General features: G+C 44.0%; 1 protein-coding gene across 1 annotated transcript in view; it reads right to left on the reverse strand.

Moving 5' to 3' along the window:
* Positions 1–13,622, reverse strand: part of NBAS (NBAS subunit of NRZ tethering complex) — a 540,465-nt gene that overhangs the window by 336,100 nt on the left and 190,743 nt on the right. The window contains exon 30 of the mRNA XM_083178566.1: positions 8,356–8,573. Coding sequence (XP_083034692.1) covers positions 8,356–8,573 — 218 coding nt within the window. The remainder of the gene's footprint in view (positions 1–8,355; positions 8,574–13,622) is intronic.

Below are 13,622 nucleotides of genomic sequence, written 5' to 3' on the forward strand. Positions count from 1 at the left end.
CCTTGCTAAAAAATGCCATCCTCGCCGTACAAACCCCGCTTTTGCCGAGGGCAATGAATATCGCCCTTTGAGTGCCCACATCTTTGTGAGAGATATGCAAAGAAAAAAAATGCCAGAGTTGCTCACATTTGTTATATAAATTCAAACGAAAAATGTTGTGTTAAAAATAGATATTTCCCTTATTGCAGGTCATCATGATGAATAGCAATGTTTATTTGACAATTTTCAAACCTATTTTGACCAATTCACATTTAATTATGATCACTTTTAGGGGGGGTATTCAATGTCAGGGGTACCGCTATCGAGCAAGCTCGATAGCCGTGCCCCTGTCCCGTTCTCGCTTTGCTCGACTTGAGCTTGGCGGTCGGGATTCAATGTCCTGGCCGCAGAGTGGGCAGTGAACATGCCATCCACTCCAGGAGCAAACTGTTTTTTTTTTTATGTCATTTTGGGGTTGGGTCCCGTAAAAGTAAAGCTGGCCACACATTAGCGCAATTTCACTTCTTTTCATCCGATTTCGATGGATAGGGCTGAGAAATCGGATGAAAAGTGGCAAATAATATGTGTTTTGTCTTCAATTCCAATGCATGGTCCCTGGATTGGAAAAGTACATCTGGAACTCATTTTAGATGGAGATAGAAGTAAGAGGTCCAGAGCTTTGGAGCTATATAGAGTAACTGGGACTCCTTTATTTACCGCTGACCAATCTAGAACGGTTTGGTTACGGTTCAAAACGTCTCTCTGGCAATTATCCATTGTTTGTGCTGGCATTCCTACAGACTTAAAATTAAATATTGTATTGTTTACATATCATTGTACGTTTATCCACCTAAATTAAAAGCTGTACTTCACTATGAGACTTTCCCCCCTTTCTATATGTGGAGAGCATCAGCGCGACTTCACTACGGAATCGGACTAAAGGAGCGCCAGATAGGTCATATTCTCCCCTTTTCTAGTTCTTAAACATAGACAAGTAACCAGGATCACAGTTCTCTCCACCAACGCATTTCGACTTCAGCAAGGTTGTCACCCTGAAGAAGACTTGCTGAAGTCGAAACGTGTTGGAGAGAACTGTGATCCTGGTGACTTCTTATCTATGTTTAAGAACTTTTTGACACTCACAGGGGGTTATTGTTCCAGACTCTCACCCCCTGAAAAAAGTGACATTGTTTTATCTGTTTCAGACATAGACAGTTTTCACTGGGTTTCCTTTTGTGTTTTAACATATTATATTAAAACATACATTTGAAAACAACATTTATCTTTCTGGTCCCTACAGATGGAGCACACTCCATCCAGTGGGGGTCTGGTGGTTGCATCGCTAACTGCCAGAAGGGGACGCGCGGGCGTCCCGTACAATGGAGATCCCCACCGGTCCCCGACACTCGCCCCCACTTTGCCCATATAACCCTGCCCGTCTCCATGAAGCGGAGATGGGCAGGGTTAGCGCCCCCTGCCACACGGAAACTGGGGTGCACGTTCGTGTGGGACGCACATGGAGAGCCATCATGCCAGCGGGGGGATTCTGGCGAGCCCCGGCGCTGGCTGAGAGGCGCTCTATCTGTATGTCCCATTGGAATTATCTGGATATCTGGATTCCGAGGGTCTGGAGACCCACAAAGAAAATGTTATAGGAGTTCCACAGACTGTTAAGCTGCAAGTTGGGTACGACCTCCCTTTTTGGAATTCCCTCATCACTGGGTATTTCGTTGGAGAAAGAAACCTTTATACAGTATGAGGATTCTAATCGGTAGCAGTGTGAGTACGGTACACCCTTGAAAGTGTTTTGTTCTATATAGACACACTCTAAAGATACCTTTATGTGTGGAAGTAGCTCCAAGTAGGTGTGAGTACGGTACGGTACGCTAATTATAGAAGGTTTCCTGCTGTCTCTAAGAGATTTAAACGCATATTCTTTCATTTAAAGATATAGGACACCATATATTTTTATTTATCTTTTTCATATGAACCTCTGACTACTACAGGGAAGAAAAAAAGAGAAAAGAAGAATTAAAAGTGAACTTCAATTCAGAACATACAGGAGCTATATGGATCATTTTAACACCAAAGTATTTTTTGAGCGCTGTTTGGTAACAGTAAAGAACTTTCCTTTTTTATATAATCTGTGGGAGCATCAGTGGGATAGTTTAGGAAAAGCCAGTACGTGCCACAGAGGCCTCAACACCTGATTTACATGATCATCTACAGAGGTCTTGTGCAGTCCATGCCATTTTGGGACCTACACAAAATTAGGCAGTTGGTTTTAACGTTACGCAATCTGAGTAGGATTGATCCCACACAGGAATTTACAATTTAGGTAATTATGAATATATGTAATTATGTTTTGAAAATATGTTTTTAATGGTATGGTTGAGTGAGAGGCGATAGATAGATAGATAAAGGGGTATATCGGAGTGTGCTAATTATGTATTACCACCCAACAGCACAATACAATATGAAACTTTAAAATACAAAATCACTTATCTGATGTCCAGATATGTTCGGAATAAGGATCACATTTTTGTTCAGGTTAAAAGCTGTTTATTGAAGAAGATACCCAACGCGTTTCATCAGTTTGACTTCATCAGGGGTATGAACAAAAAGGAAAGGATCGTATGATCTGGATCCAAACATCTAAAAGCATTTTCTATGGTACATATTGATAGATAAAATCAATTTAGATTGAGAAGGGAGATATGAAGCGACCAAAAAATCCAGGTCGGTGACAAGCACTTCTGGGGTTCCCTTCTAAATATTTGAAATGTCAGTCTCAGACAAAAATGATGTGGGACCACAGTCCAGTAAACACCAGCCTTCTCTTCCACAAATAGATAGACAGACAGATAGATAGATAGATAGATAGATAGATACAAACAGAGCTCTCTATGAGTCACCAATATATTTTACTATAATAATGACCCTAGAAATATTTTAGCATTAGTTTGTATTTGTGTCATCTCCACCTAAAGCTATATTGTGACTTCAGAATAACAAGTACGGAATTGTCTGCCTAACCGATGAAAAAAAAAAAAAGATAGAAAACAAAAATAGAATGAGTGTAATTAATTTTTTAGCTCACTGCCCAAAGTGTGCCAGTCTGCTGCTAAATCGGTCTCGTCTCCTCTCATCTGCATAACGATGGGGCAACAACTCTCAGTAAATTACAGGAATAAGAAGCAAAAAAATGCCGGATTCATGCTACATATGCTAGGATTAATAAGGGTTAGAGGCACTTGATTCTACGGTATATAAAAAACACCCGTCTAGCAAATGTTCAGTAGGGAATTAGATCTGCGAATTTTCACAAATACGCAGGGAATTGGTGTCACACTTCCGCTGTTGGGCCGCTTCAGGAAATAGGCCTAGAAAATAAAGTGTTGCTTGGAACATTTTAAAATGAAATTAAAGGCAGGTTTGGAACAGAAGAAACCAACTTATATTGTTTCATGAAAAATATATCAATGCACTGCAGAACGCAAGCCAAGAATGCGGAAGATTTAACCCTTCCTCGCCGAATAGTGGCTCTCAATTTAGATTTTAATATTTATACGTGTTGCAGAAAGGAAAGCAAGAAACCAGCGGTTTTTAATATTTTGCTATTCTGGTGAATGTGTAATGAAGATGACTCGCTAGAAGAAACCCTCCATGAGTCTCAGAATCATCATGTGAGAATTAACTAGTGTCATAATTTAAGCGATTGCTTGTGGCGGTTTTAGTCATTTTATGCCATACTGTACATGAGAGAGCGCCCATTTAGCTGGCAAGGGGATTATACCCGCTGTTATGACTGCTGCAATGCTGATACTTGGGATGGGTGTCAATGTTCCTGTGCAGTTGCCGGACAGGATTTCATCAGCTCGACCAAACACATATTCCCGGTGACCACGATGAATACTGTAGGTCAGCATCCAAGGAAGTTAGCAAGAGTATGACCAAGATCATTACAGCTGATCATGATTCTGCTTCACAGACTGTGACATTGCCACCAGGGCCACCCGAATCTAGGACATCTTGCCTACATGTATAATGCATTATCACATTCCACTTGTGCATTGTGCGGTTACAGATTCTCCATAAAACAATGTAGGTTGATTTTATCCTTGACAATGGAGGACAAACGGAAAATCAATTGCTATCAACACCCTGTCAGGAGCAATTACATCAAATAGAGAAGGAGGCCTCGGAAGACTGGAACAGGCTGCTTCTCTATAAATACTTCTTTTCAGGAGAATAATGTAATAATCCTGAGAGTGCAACACAAAGAGGAAATCTGAGGCATGGAATATTCAAGGAGGATGTTCTATTAGAAATGTTGCAACTCAATCTAATTTCACATCCTCCTGATTCTTACACTGACAGTGACCAAGAACATTGAGCAGGACCAACATACAGGTAGGGTAAGTCCAGGCTAGTAATAGCAGCAAGAGTCTATTTATTTTGCATGGGGACCCAGATGATGGGTCAACAGTGTCCAAGTCAATAGGTCAACCCTTTAAAGCCAACCCTAAGATCTATCCGCCTTGCACGACTCAATCGATGAAGGCAGATCATATAAGTAACTCCGTTTACAGTGTTATTATAGTGGGGCAGATAATATCCTAAAGCGAAAACTCTTCAAAGGAGTTTTAAAGAGTCAACATTTCCTCTGTAGGCCTTAAAGTTGCACCAATGGACAACAGTACCCTAGCGTGTCAGCTTCAACAGCGGTAAGTCTTGGCAAACCCTGGATAGCTCTTCGTACTCCGAAACCGACCCTTACAGCCAACGGTGTCTAGCAACTTTAGCATCTGTACCTGCTATTAGTATGTAAACCCAAGAGGACATGCATTGTCAGACTTAAAGGCCAATGAAAAAGTGATTGCTTAAGAATTTTGAGGAATATTTTTTAACATGTAGGTCAGGGTGGTCAGACTATTCAGGATGTAAACGTTGTTGAAAGCCAGTAGGAGGAAAACAAAGTGAGGGTGAGAACGGTACGGGGTAGAGGAGGCATGTAGTGGAAATCAGAGGCAGGAGATTTCAAACCCCCCCCCCCCCCTCCCTGAAACCAAACCCCCCCTCCCTGAAACTATGATTTTGGCAACCATCGAATGGTTTCTCCTGGGATCTCCAGTGGAGACTGGCTTATATTTGCGGGCTCCGGGACTAAGACACGGCGGGCGGCTGACATCATGTGACACTGTGTCAAGGCCGCATTTAAATGGGAATGCCCAGGGTTTGCAGCAATGCCCATAAAACGCGGTGCGTTCCCATGTCGGAGCGACGCCACCACCCAGGTCACGCCCCTCCCCGTGTGAGCACCACGCCCTCACAGAATGACTATATGCGAAGGGCAGAGACATCGGTCACCAGTGCGAGCACGCTGGGGACCGAAGGCACTAGAATCAGGGATACTTGTGAAGTATCACGGCTCCCACGATGCCCGTCGTATGCAAAAAAATCGCATCGCATACAATTTTGCACTGAAAAGCATCCAAATGCATTGGAATTAGTATTAAACATGTTCAATGGCCCCCAACTGGCATTTTTGAGGCTGTACCACCCCCACTATCAACGCGAACCCGAAGCGTGGCGAGCGCAGCGAGCCCGCGCGGGGCAGCGGTACGCGTCCTACGACCTTTTCATACCCCCACTATCCACGTTGGCGTGGAGTTGAGAATAGAAAGTGTGGCGAGCGCAGCGAGCCACCGAGCCTGAAGCGCGGCGAGCCCCGCGAGGGGACGCGGATACCTTCACAGGTATCCGCGTCCCCTCACGGGCTTCACAGGTGTCCGCGTCCCCTTGCCACGCTTCGGGCTCGGTGGCTCGCTGCGCTTGCCACACTTTCTATTCTCAACTCCACGCCGACGTGGATAGTGGGGGTATGAAAAGGTCGTAGGACGCGTACCGCCGCCCCTCGCGGGCTCGCTGGGTTCGCGTTGATAGTGGGGGTGGTACAGCCTCAAAAATGCCAGTTGGGGGCCATTGAACATGTTTAATACTAATTCCAATGCATTTGGATGCTTTTCAGTGCAAAATCGTATGCGATCGCATGCGATGCGATTGCATACAATTTTGTCAAAAAACGGCCAAAATCTGTAAAAATCGCATCGCATCGCATGCCACTATATATGGCATGCGATGGCATGCGATGGGAGCCGTGATACTCCACAAGTACCGAATCAGGCCCTTTATTCATAGTTCGCTCCCTCTTGGAAATTTAGGATTGTTGTTTTTCCAAAATGTAAACTATGTAAGAAGAAGCAGAGAATCCGTGGGCGCGGGATTAAAAATGCACTACAAAAACAAGTTCTTTTTTAGCGAATTACACAATGAAATAATTAATACAAAGGAGCAAGTTGAACTATTTCTGGGTCCTTCTACACAAAACCGTTAATAGAACACAGTTACATCAGTAACATATTTTTGTTTTTAACATAACAGAGTTGTAACCATGCGGCAAACATAGTCGCCAATACTACCCGCCCCCTGAAGCTCTCAGGCAGGTAGAAGATGAGCCCATAGTGTCCAGAAATGCACCCGTTTGCATGGAAACACTTGCACAGAAAAATAATAGTACAGATACATTGTGTCCTCACTGTGGGCCAGACGTGTCAAGCTTCAAAAAGTGATCAAATAGAGAGCGACAGCCAGCCAATCAGCTCCTTCCAGCCATGTTACAGGCTGGGTTTGAAAAATGACAGGTAGGAGCTGATAGGCTGCTGTGTGATCACTCCCACTTTATCACTTTTTGGGACTTATCCATGGCATCCGTCTTATTTTCAAAAGCTGTGTCTTATTAGCAACCCGACAAGCTATATTTTAGTTCACACTGACCACCGAGGCTTGCGGTAGTAGTACGTCTGTGCGCAACTACAGACAGCTCTCATCTTTGCCAAGTCACGGGTGCTCATGCATTGAGCGTATTGGATACACCATGCCATCTATGGATCACAGGTGCATACGCAGAGCACGAGAATACTAGTAAATACCCGCAAGTCAGAAGAGCCAGAATAGGTTCTGATAGGAGTGACTGCAGCTATTCTGCTGTAGATCATAGTGTATGGGCAGTGGTGTAACTAGATATTTGTCCCCCCCATAAAAAAAGTTTGTAAGGGCCCCTGTGTACCACCCAGTGGTGAAAAATGCATATTCTGTAACACAGATTTCTGTGTCATGGCAGAAGGGCCCACTATAGCTCTGGGTCCCATAGCAGCCGCACCTATTATAGTTACACCCTAGTGTCTGCTATATGCATGTGGGGCCCTGGAGAACGGCTCCTGGAGCTGAAGTCTGATCACCTTCTACACCTGGGGAGTAACGTGTGCTTCTGTAGGCTCCCATGTTTGACACGCCAATTTTTTTTATTTTAATAATAATCCCCCCCCCCCGTTCTTCAGTTTTTACATTCCCACAATTCCGACTATTCATGTACCAACATGAAAACGATAATGCGCAGTGCCCTGCAGAGCCAAACGGTAAACCAACAGAGGCGCGGCAGCATCCCGGCAGAGGATTAGCTCAAGCGTCAGGATATTATTTAGTCTAAGCAAGCAAAAAAATCTGTCTGGAGGTTTTGACCAGATCGTAAAACAAATGAAATCTCTGGCAGAGAACAAATAACTCCGACTCGGCTTATTATAACTTCGGCGGTATAATAAAACTTTTCTTATTTAAACGCTGCTCTCTGAACTTCCATTATTGCTGTTCTCAGCGGAGCGCTCGCAAATGTTCCATTAAAGCCCCTGAATGCGTCTATACACTGCACAAGAAAGCAGAAAGCCTGCTCCGTGCGGCTCAGATGTACACACCTACAGTATGTTATTCAATTAGAGATTCTGTCTGGAAGCTTTTTCCCTGAGCCTGAAACTCATTTTAAAAAGACTGGTACTAAGGGCCTTATTCTAGTTCACTCTTAGAGGCGAATTCCTTCTCAGATGGACAAAACCATGTGCACTGCAGGGGGGCAGATGTAACATGTGCAGAGAGAATTTGCATATGGATCTGTGGGTGGCCAGGGATCCATCTGCAGATTGGGGGGGTTCTTTTTCGGTCTATCTACTCACAGTCAACTACAACTTGGACCAAGCTGAATAAGGCCCTTAGTATGAAAAGGACGGAGTACTCAGTCAGAAGGCAGAGACACTAATCCAATATGAAGCTGTTGGGAGGAGAAGGACAATAACCTGATAGCCTAGCAAGGTCATACTCCATCACCAAGTCCATATACGTCCAGGCAGATGATTTTATACAATCTCCTGGGGAAACAAGGTGACCCTATCCATTATTACCTCCTAGTAAATTAGTAAAGGACCACTTGATGCCTGACAGCAGATGACCGCTTCATGTTATAAGGGACATATCATTTTTCTGTACCTTGCCAAGTCCATGCAGGTGTCGGTGAGGGTGGCGGATGAATTGAAGTACTCTCTGCTGGCCGCCAGCACCAGTTCCACGCTCTTCTCATACTTGACTCTGTACCCCAAGCTGAGGCTTATGGGAGGATCTATGGAGACCGCACTGCAATGCATCATCTGCCCGGCCAGCTGGATGATCTCCTGGCGGCTTGAACACAGCAAACTCTCAGCAAATATCTGAAACATAGAGGGACATTTGGAGTCTGCTAAGCTACAAACATGCTTGGAATAAAACAACATAACATAAATTACAAATGAATAACTTCATATATTTTCCAATGTAATAATGTACTAACAGAAACAAGGCAAAGTTTTGTACATGAGGGGAATCTGTTGTCCTACGGTACTACCGTATCGCTCTCTCTTTATTTGGCTCTGTTGTTGCCGATTACGAATTGTGATCCTAATGGCATTGTGGATTGGAAAATGAGAATGGACACAGGGCCTTATTCAGGCCGACTCTCTGTGCTGCAAGTGTTCGGAGCCCGGCAAGTAGGTAAATACCACCCTGTGCCCGCCTGGGAATGCTTATGGAGCTATGCGTAGGAAGCCGAGGGTTGCTGATGACGTTAGCAGCCCTCCCTTTCAAAGGCCAGGGAATGCCTGAACGTTCTGGGAGGACGTTCAGAAAACACCAGCGGAACCCCCTACCTATTGGTAACCCCGCAGGGTAACCAATCACCCTGTGAGCAGCGAGCAAAGCTGCATAACATGCGCGGTGTATCAGTAATTGCTTGTGCTGCGAATTCGCAAAGTGAACTTGAATTGAGCCCACAGAGACAAAAAAGGAATAAGGTGAAGAAGTGGAGGGAGAAGAGTAGTCAGTATTGATTTACTGTGCACAGTGTTATCAGGGCAGTGACAAGGGCTGACGCTGGTTGGGGAGTTCCTGTGTCTCCCAACATGGTCTGCCAAACCAACACCTTACCCATTCAGTCTGAGACAATGGAGAAACACTACTGACCGGGGGCAGGAAACCCAACCGTATTGTCCTAGGTACAGGATTAATAATAATACAACTGGCTCTAGACTACACAATACTGCAGCGAAACAAGGGTGGGGAAAGGAGCACTATTGACTGGGGACAGGAAACCCAACCGTATTGTCCTAGGTACAGGAGTAATAATAATAAAACTGGCTCTAGACTACGCAATACTGCAGCGAAACAAGGGTGGGGAAAGGAGCACTATTGACTGGGGACAGGAAACCCAACCGTATTGTCCTAGGTACAGGAGCAATAATAATAAAACTGGCTCTAGACTACGCAATACTGCAGCGAAACAAGGGTGGGGAAAGGAGCACTACTGACTGGGGACAGGAAACCCAACCGTATTGTCCTAGGTACAGGAGTAATAATAATAAAACTGGCTCTAGACTGCACATGATACTGTAGCGAAACAAGAGTGGGGCACCCTGATAAATGCTGCATCTCCATAGACTGCACAATATACGGAGGTGACCTCTATTCACTTCAGGAGGTTGGCTGTACGACAGTCAGCCAGTGTTTGGTGGGAAAACCGGGTTTGATAACCGAACCATAAAACCCAGAACATTTTTTCAATCATTTTTAGACTGTGAAAAACAGTATTGTCATTCAAGTTCATCTCTGAATCTGACTTAAAAAACTCTGTGGCTCGATTCAGACTTGTGCGCTAATGCAATTGCGATTTTCTAGGCTACGTAACTTTTAATGTTAACAAACGAAGCTGTCGCCAAGTGAGAAGTGAGATTGAGCAGGTGGAGTATAGAGGTACGCAGACTGGATTCTATGTTTCTATGGATGCAGCAGTAGTAAAGCAGGTGCCATGTTTCTCTGTGCACACGATCGCAGCTGACAGACTGTACATGCCATGAAAATGGCAGTTAACTCCCCTAAATGGTCACTTCCTGTCAACCATTCTGCAATCCTCACCGTGAGCGGACTGGCAAAGCCAGCATTTCATATGTGCAGAGCGATAGTGGCGTCCTCCAAAAATCACTGAATTCTGAAAACATCGGCATAGCGTACAAGCCTGAATTAGACCCTGTAAGTGTTATTCCTACCAGCAGGAGACACTGTGCAGGTGTTATCCCACATCTAGAGAACATACAGTATGCTGAGAAATGCATGTAGAGTACAAAACAGAACAAAATAAGGTCACGCACACAATAAAGAGACAGTGGGACAGATTCTCTAAGCTTCAAAAGTGATAAAATAGAGAGTGATAAACAGACAGCCAATCAGCTCCTGCCTGTAATTTTTCAAACACAGTCTGTGACATGGCAGGTAGGAGCTGATTGGCTGGCTGTTTATCACTCTCCATTTTATCACTTTTGAAGCTTAGAGAAAGTGGCCCATTGTATTTTGCAGATATACATGGTGCAGTGCTGCCAAGAGCACTGTAGTGTAGCGAGCTCTCTGACCAGTACCAGCGGGACAAGGATGTGATACATCGGTTATTCCACATAAATAGCACTTGGTCATGCAAAGCATAGTCTCCGGGGTCACGTATGGCTCGGAACGATCACTTGATTTAGCCCAATTATCAGTTGTTTAATTAAACACTGTCTTAATTTCATTACGATACTTATAAAAAAATATTAGCTATAAATAATGTTGTTAGAAGAAGGAAATGCATTATTGCTGTCAATAAAAGGGTCAATTCAATAAAGCTTAAAAAAAAAAAAAAATTGAATCCCCCCAACAGCCAATCAGATTTGATCTTTCATTTTCTAGGATGCAATAGAGAAATGATAGACAGAATAGGCTACGGGCAACATCCCCGCTTCCATTTTAGAAGCTTTAGTACATTTGACACGGAGAAAGTAAAATAAGGCAACACAGTATGTTAGAAATACACATATATGCAGTATCTATACAGAGCTCACACATAGCATACGGTATGGGGTCCCTGGGTCACAGTCACTAAGTGGAACACTAATGGTCGACACCTAAGAATGGTCAACATACCCTAGGACGACATTGACAGAACAAGTTTATGGTCGACAAGTCAACATGAGTTTTTCAAGGTTTTATTTTTTTTTTTTTTTTTAAAAGGTGGTTTCCATACTTTACTATCCAAGTGGTCATAGAGTGAGAATACAATATTGTGCCGAGCGCAGTCAAGCGAGGGGACGCGCAACCCTTATACGGTGTCCATGGCGACACAGACAACAATTGAAAACTTGAAAAACTCATGTTGACCATGGCAATGTCGACCTTAAGCTTAATGCTGAAATTCTGTCACTATCGACCTAGGGTATGTAGACCATTCTTTGGCGTAGACCTAGTCACTATCGACTATTAGTGTTCGACTTAGATATTGTCTATCATCTATAGCAGGCCTGTCCAAACTATAGCCCTCCAGATGTTGGGAAACTACAAGTGTCATCATGCCTTGCCAAAGTTTTGCTATAGGGGAGTGATACAACTATAGCAAGGCATGCTGGGATGTGTAGTTTCACAACAGCTGGAGAGCCACAGTTTGGACATGCCTAGTCTATACCGTAATCATAGCATACATGCAGGTGGCACATAGGTGGCAGTATGATTCCAGCCTTTCAGTGTTAGCACGCGTCAGATTTCTATCCCTGATGAAGATATGCTAACACAGCTCAAAACGCGCATAGGAATAACACTCCTCTGATATATTAAATGATTAAAGGTGTATTAAAAAATAATAGTGAAGCATAGTATAATCAACGTATCAATGCCACACAGGGCATTTCTGTCTAGATGTGAGATATATATATATATACTGTATACACACACAAATACATACCCAAAATACTAGCTCTACAGACTGGCACATGTTAATGGGAGCTCGTACCCTGGGAGAGGATTTGCTTGCTGCATTATTAAGAATAAAAGGGGAAATTCCTGAAACCCAGATGGCACTTAGAACACCGCAGACACATACGGCATAGAAACAGATAGGGGTGGGGTAAAAGTAATAACAGGGCACAACTAAGTATCAGAAACAAAGAACATTGCAAAACAAATATAATGGTTTCTTCTGCTGGGCAATGAGGTAGCACTAACGTCGTAAAAATAAAAATGGAAAAGGGACGGAGGCTTCGGCGACATTCATTCATCATTCAGAGACATTAGCATTTCCACATGATATTGTTTTACCGCATCTATAGCAAAATGGGGATTTTATTCATTGCATCAACGGCGAGGACATTGATGTATGGGGCCCTATACGGGAAATGATGCTCCTGCTTATATCAGACAGAGCTGTGGCGTACAAACACATTTAACCATGTCAGATAGAATATGTAGCCAGGCTGCTCTGGTCTGTAACGTTGTGCGGTGCATAATGAACGAGGGGAGCCGGTGTCGCAGAAACTCTGGGGCATGTTCTTGGCACACAGCTCTCGGGATGCAGTTGAAATCCCGACCGCCGGAATCCTGGCACTTTGTCCCTCTATGGGTGTCCAAGACACCCATAGAGGGGGAATAAATGAGTGTGACGAACGTAGCGAGGCACCAGGCCCGCAGCGTGGCAAGCTAAGATGGGCATTCTTTTGAAGATGGGATGTTGCCCATAGCGAACCAGTGTTCTCTGGTTAAAACACTGGAGGTCTGACTACATACAGTATAGTCAAGATCTAGTCAGGGTATGGTGATGCACGGGACCGCGCAACTCCGTCCCTCGGGTGCATACATACTGAGCGTTCCGTGCTTAATTTCTAAGCGATCTAGACAGATCCTTTTTCGCCCTGTGTGTATGAGCCTTAAATCAATTTAAGTGAATACAAACAAATGCAAAAATAAAAGTTACCGTACTATAGGTCTATAGGAGATGCGATTGAGAAAGAAAAAGGGGTCGGAGTTTCTGACAAGAGTGAGTATTTTTGAATGGTTTGGGATAGGCCCGTAAGTATCAGGGGCAGGCTTAAGGTGCCCACACACTAGAAAGATCTATCTGCGATCTTAAAATGTGCGCATAAATTAGCCTTAAAATCTTTTGGCCATCCTGGACATCTTTACCAAAGATTTATCTTAAGATCCTATGGATCTTTTTCTAAATCTTCTGAACTTTCATGCAGCATGTAAGATCAGAAGACTTATGGTGCCCATACACGCTGCGACAGCAGAATGCGTTGCGACACAACAGGATGCGCGCTCCTGCGAAACGCACAGTACAAAAAGTATGTGCTGCACATACTGTACTTTTTGTGCATAGCCCGCAGATCGCATCGCATTAAAATCGCATGCAAAATGCATGCGTTGCGACGCAA

This window comes from Crinia signifera, chromosome 3 (assembly GCF_055691185.1).
Source record: "Crinia signifera chromosome 3, ASM5569118v1, whole genome shotgun sequence".
In the NCBI taxonomy this organism is placed as follows: Eukaryota; Metazoa; Chordata; class Amphibia; order Anura; family Myobatrachidae; genus Crinia; species Crinia signifera.